This window comes from Teleopsis dalmanni, chromosome 1 (assembly GCF_002237135.1).
Source record: "Teleopsis dalmanni isolate 2A chromosome 1, ASM223713v2, whole genome shotgun sequence".
Classification (NCBI taxonomy): Eukaryota; Metazoa; Arthropoda; class Insecta; order Diptera; family Diopsidae; genus Teleopsis; species Teleopsis dalmanni.
In genome coordinates this window covers 10,847,705-10,852,870 of record NC_051846.1, presented here as the reverse complement: position 1 = coordinate 10,852,870, position 5,166 = coordinate 10,847,705, and the positions used below count along the sequence as shown (strand labels likewise).

Below are 5,166 nucleotides of genomic sequence, written 5' to 3'. Positions count from 1 at the left end.
CCGATTGTCACATTAACCTGACCTAACCGAAATATCATGTAATAATAAAAATGAGTACCAATAGGTGCTATCAGCTACATATACCAGATCATCCCTAGAATGCCTGTCAAAAAGGTAGCTTGACAAGGAAAATATTGTTAGTATGCGAAAAAAAAGTTATTAATAAATAAAAATGAGAAATCATATGCCACGGTATGTTAAGGAAAAGGCCATAAAGTATATGAATAATTGAAATATAAGTCGGAAGCAGTTTTATAGCTTCACTGTGAATATAAAAAATATATTGTAAGAACAGCAATAGCAACAGGAACACTAACACTAACAACAACAACAACAACAATAACATCAGCAACAACAAGAATGCAATAACAAGCAAATAACAACTAAACGAGGCTACTCAACTTTATGTTAGTTTGGAGCCCCCAAAACAAGATGGCGTTGGCAATGCCATAAAAAATGGCATAGTAAAACACTTTGTTAATGGTTTTTTAAGTTTATTTGTTATGCAGATGAGGTTTATACATTTTTGCTTTAGATACTATTTTTAGCTGATTTTATAGTGCTTTTTAAAAAATTAAATTAAATGAATGCAATATTGCATAGTAGACAGACATATGGTGCTGGGTGGAATACTCGTAGCTGTTCCTGCCGTACTTCTAATTCTAATTTATACTCATGGACAATGAGCCTTAATAGTTTTTCATATATATTTATTTCATAAGCCAAGACCTTCTCATTACCTTCGTTGTGGTGACTGTCAAGTTGTCAGGCACTTCCAACTTTGTTTGTCGAATAACAATAAATAAAACATTTTTCTTGCTGTCATAAAAAATATGTAGAAAAAAATGATTTAATAGAGTTTTTGCTCTAATTTTATGAGCGTTTGCAGGCGATGTGCTTACCGATGTTGTGGTATTAAATTTGTTTTATTACCATAGACATCATTTGACATACACAATGACGTATATAATTTTTAGGTTTAATTTTAAAATTAGTTTTTTAATAAAAATGTTATTTATTTGCTCTTGCAGGCAAAATTGATTGAAGGTGGTCACCCTTGGATGGGCGGCGGTGCCTCTACTTCATCTGTGGCCGGTAAGTAAACCATTTAAAATTCTCTTAGTTTATTTTTAATTTTTCTTGAGTAAATTTTTTTTTGTGAAAGTATGCTTTCTGAAAGGTTCTTAATACAATGTTTTTTTTTTGCAATATTATTTTTCATCCAACAGACAGTTATCAATACCAGTTACAATCCATGTGGCAAAAATGTTGGAATACTAATCAGCAAAACCTTGTACAACAATTAAGATTTCGTGAGCGCGGACCATTGAAGTCTTGGCGTCCGGAAGCTATGGCCGAAGCTATTTTTAGCGTTTTGAAAGAAGGTTTATCACTATCACAGGCAGCACGTAAATATGACATACCGTATCCGACATTCGTTTTATATGCAAATCGTGTACATAATATGCTGGGACCGTCTCTGGATGGTGGCACTGATCCTCGTCCCAAGGCACGTGGTCGTCCGCAACGTATTCTACTTGGCATGTGGCCGGAGGAGTTGATACGTTCGGTTATTAAAGCAGTTGTGTTCCGTGATTACCGCGAAATCAAAGATGAAATGAGTCATCCTTATGCAAATGGACAAGGACATGTGGTAGGTTTCTGTCACATTTTTTTTTTTGTGATGGTTATAAAATTATTTGGATGGGATTAAAATTTTAATTTTTGTTACTATAAAAAAATTGTTTGCTGATATTTAACTACAAGTATTATTTTTGGCACTTTATTCTTTATTCTCCAAAATTTTCCCTCTGTAATACACATCATCTTAAACTTTGTTTTTTGGTATTCTTTAATTTCTTTTCAGTCTCCATATGGCACACCTGTCAATCCGGGCGCCAATGGTTATCATAATGCTGCTAAATTTGCAGCACAAAATGCCGCTTTAGCACCTCCGGATTCAGCTAGTCCACTTTCAACAATGACCGAAACCTTACGTCGTCAGATAATGTCCCAACAGCAACAGTCACCAATCTCGCAAACAATGAACATGTATAAGTCTCCAGCATATTTACAACGCTCTGAAATCGAAGATCAAGTAACTGCTGTCGCTGCTGCTGCCAAACATCAAGCTGAACGTCGCGGTTCCGAAAATATGCCCGACCTAAGTGCTTTAGGTCTAATGGGTATACCAGGACTAAATGTAATGCCAACACAAGGACAACGCAGCAGTCAAATGCACTCCAGTTCATTTGGACGTGAAAGAGAGCGCGAAAGAGAGCGTGATAGAGAACGTGAAAGAGAACGTGATCGTGAACGCGAACGCGAAAGAGAAAGAGACATTGATAGGGAACGTGAAAGAGATCGCGAGTTAAAAGAGGCCATGCAAGCACGTCAATATGGCAATCAATCACGTAGCTCTTCAGCGGGCAGCACACAGAAACAATCATTGGGCCCTAACAACAATACGATAAGTGGCGGTGGTTCAAACTTCCAACATATGAGAAACAAAGAACATCCTAGTTATGCATATAATAAACGACTCCTGGAAAGTTTACCACCGGGCATAGATTTCGAATCAATAGCAAACAACCTGCTGCAGAAATCAGTCAATAAAAGTCCAAGATTTGAAGATTTTTTTCCCGGTCAGGATATGAGTGAGCTCTTTTCAAATCCAGAAATGGCAGCTGGTGGTTCCTACTCCTCAATGCGAGACACACAATTGATGAAAATAAAACTGGAACAGGCAGCTGAGGTGCCGCATGAAGATTAAATCGGGTGCGGCTTGGGTAGTAAGCCTTCTCTAAGCTATGCAATAGGTAGAAAGTATGTTTAATGATATAACGATTCTTTAAGAAACATTTTGACTGCTATTTATCCCCAACGTTTGTAGTTTTAAGCATGTTAGTCACGTAGGTCTTTAGGTTAAAGCAATTCATATATATTACAGAAATATTGTATTTTAAGTGCGTATAAGTAATTCTTATAAAGTGAGCATTTTAGTTTTAGTTTTTTTTTAGTTTTCATAATTGATATCCTTTATATTATCCATAACAGAACATTCAGTATAAGAGTTGATACTTTCCTTTCTAATGATAAGATCTCGTTTAATTTATTCTTTAACAGTAGCAGTAAAAGCTTAAATGCCCATGAGGGCGTTCAGTTGTAGCGAACACACATTTATATAGAGAATAAACCAAGCATATATGTATACAATAAGATATTAATATATAAAAATGTAATTATATATAATATAGACATAATTAATAATAGACTTTCGCATTTCAATTTGTAGTGTAAGCCTCTAATATTGACGTCATAAAACCCTAGTAATACATTCTCGTATCTTTCACAGCGTACTATACTATACTATATGTGCATCATATGTGTATCACTTGTGTGTATGCAGCATTCACATTATCACTAGAATACTTCATTAATTTTAAAAAATCTATTGCAAAAAATATTCAAATATCCTTATAAAGCCGACAAAAGTTTGTGAGTCCTTTGGTGACTCACTCACAAAATTATAATTGTAAATAATGTACAAATTTGTTTTAGCTGTAAGCTTAAGTACATTAGTATTGTGTAAGTGTTTAGTGTAATCCTTGAGATATATATATTAGTATGTATCTGATTATTTCAAATATACATATATATTATGAATATTATATTAACTAATATATTTGTGCTAATTTATAAAAATACAATATAATTAAAAATTATTCAACAATATTATCGATATGTGAAATTTTAAATATTATACTTGAAATAAATATTTTTAGTTAATCGTAAAATAATAATAATTGATCGTCTTTTATTTATATTTTGTTTAAATGGTAGAAAATCGTAAGTATTACACAAAATATCAATTCAAATTCAAGGAGTTAAGATCCATAAACATTATCTAAAATCAGATTCTGACACTTATCTTCTTATTCATATTCTCCAGAACTTCGATAAAACGAAAATAACTGGACATACAAATAAAACAGAACACTTCAATTTGGTTCGAAAGTTCTTGCTGTCACTGTTTTAGTTGCAGTGTGTATTCTGTCACCAGTATTATCATCTAGTATTATTTATATTAGTATAGTGTCTATTCTAGTATAAACACTTATGGTATTAGACCGACACACTTGTGGTTTGAGGAACAGTGTTTAGTTAAGAAGATAAAATTGCTAATTAAAAACCCATAAAATTAGAAACACGACCATAAACATTGGAGCCTTTTAGGCCTTTTTATGTTAGACAAAAAAGTTTAATGGGTGGATGCTATAAATCTCCTTAACAACTCAAGAAAAAAGAATTTGCATACAACTCAAAATACACAATAATTAGCGTAACACTATGGTTATCTGCTAAGCTATAAAGGACGTCCACTTTCGGTACCACAGATGTGAAGTTGCTGCTATACTATATCATGACAATATTCATCTTTGTCATCTCAGGAAAATGCATATCTCTCAGCAAAATGTATATCTCTGAAGTACCGGAATATCGCAACTGCCAGAATGGGAATAAAACATCTTATTACATTTTTTATGAATGTCCGATTTCGATGTTCACTCAAAGGAGAACACTAAATCAGGAGATTCTGGTCTCATTTAATATTGGGAACTTGTCAACCAGAGATATGAGTCTATTTTTTGTTAGGTCAGTTTTATTTAGTCTCATTTAATATTAAAAACTCGTTAACTAAAGATATGAAATCTAAGAGACTTGTTGGGTTACTTTAATGTAGTCTCATTTATTATTAAGAACTTGTCAGTTAGAGTTATGTTGGTTTTTAATCAACAACGAGACTAAGAGTCTTTCCGTTTGGTTAAAAATATTTGATCTCATTTAATTTTGGAAACTTGAAAACTAGAGATATGAAATTTGAGCGTCCTTTATTTCGCAAGGTTCATTTGGTTTTATTTAATAGCGGGAATTCTTTAACCATTGACATGAAATCTGAGAGTTGTCTGCTGGGTTAGAATCATTTGTTAAAATAAAACATTTACTATGGTGTTATTGATCAACTTCATTCATAATACAGATTCTTGTTATATTCTATTCAGGTCTCTTCCCCATGGTTGCTTCCCCATGGTTTCTTCCCCATGTTGTATTTTATGCATAATATAATAAATTATAATAATAAATTAATAGCTTTAAAAAAGTTGT

The 5,166-nt window shown here is 32.9% G+C and overlaps 1 protein-coding gene across 1 annotated transcript in view; it reads left to right on the top strand.

Moving 5' to 3' along the window:
* The window catches only part of LOC119677244 (protein bric-a-brac 2-like), a 7,677-nt gene extending 4,045 nt beyond the window's left edge, over positions 1–3,632 (top strand). Inside the window, exons 2-4 of the mRNA XM_038088518.1 lie at positions 1,032–1,095; positions 1,230–1,654; positions 1,868–3,632. Coding sequence (XP_037944446.1) covers positions 1,032–1,095; positions 1,230–1,654; positions 1,868–2,773 — 1,395 coding nt within the window. The 3' untranslated portion in view covers positions 2,774–3,632. The remainder of the gene's footprint in view (positions 1–1,031; positions 1,096–1,229; positions 1,655–1,867) is intronic.
* The last annotated feature ends 1,534 nt before the right edge of the window (positions 3,633–5,166 follow it).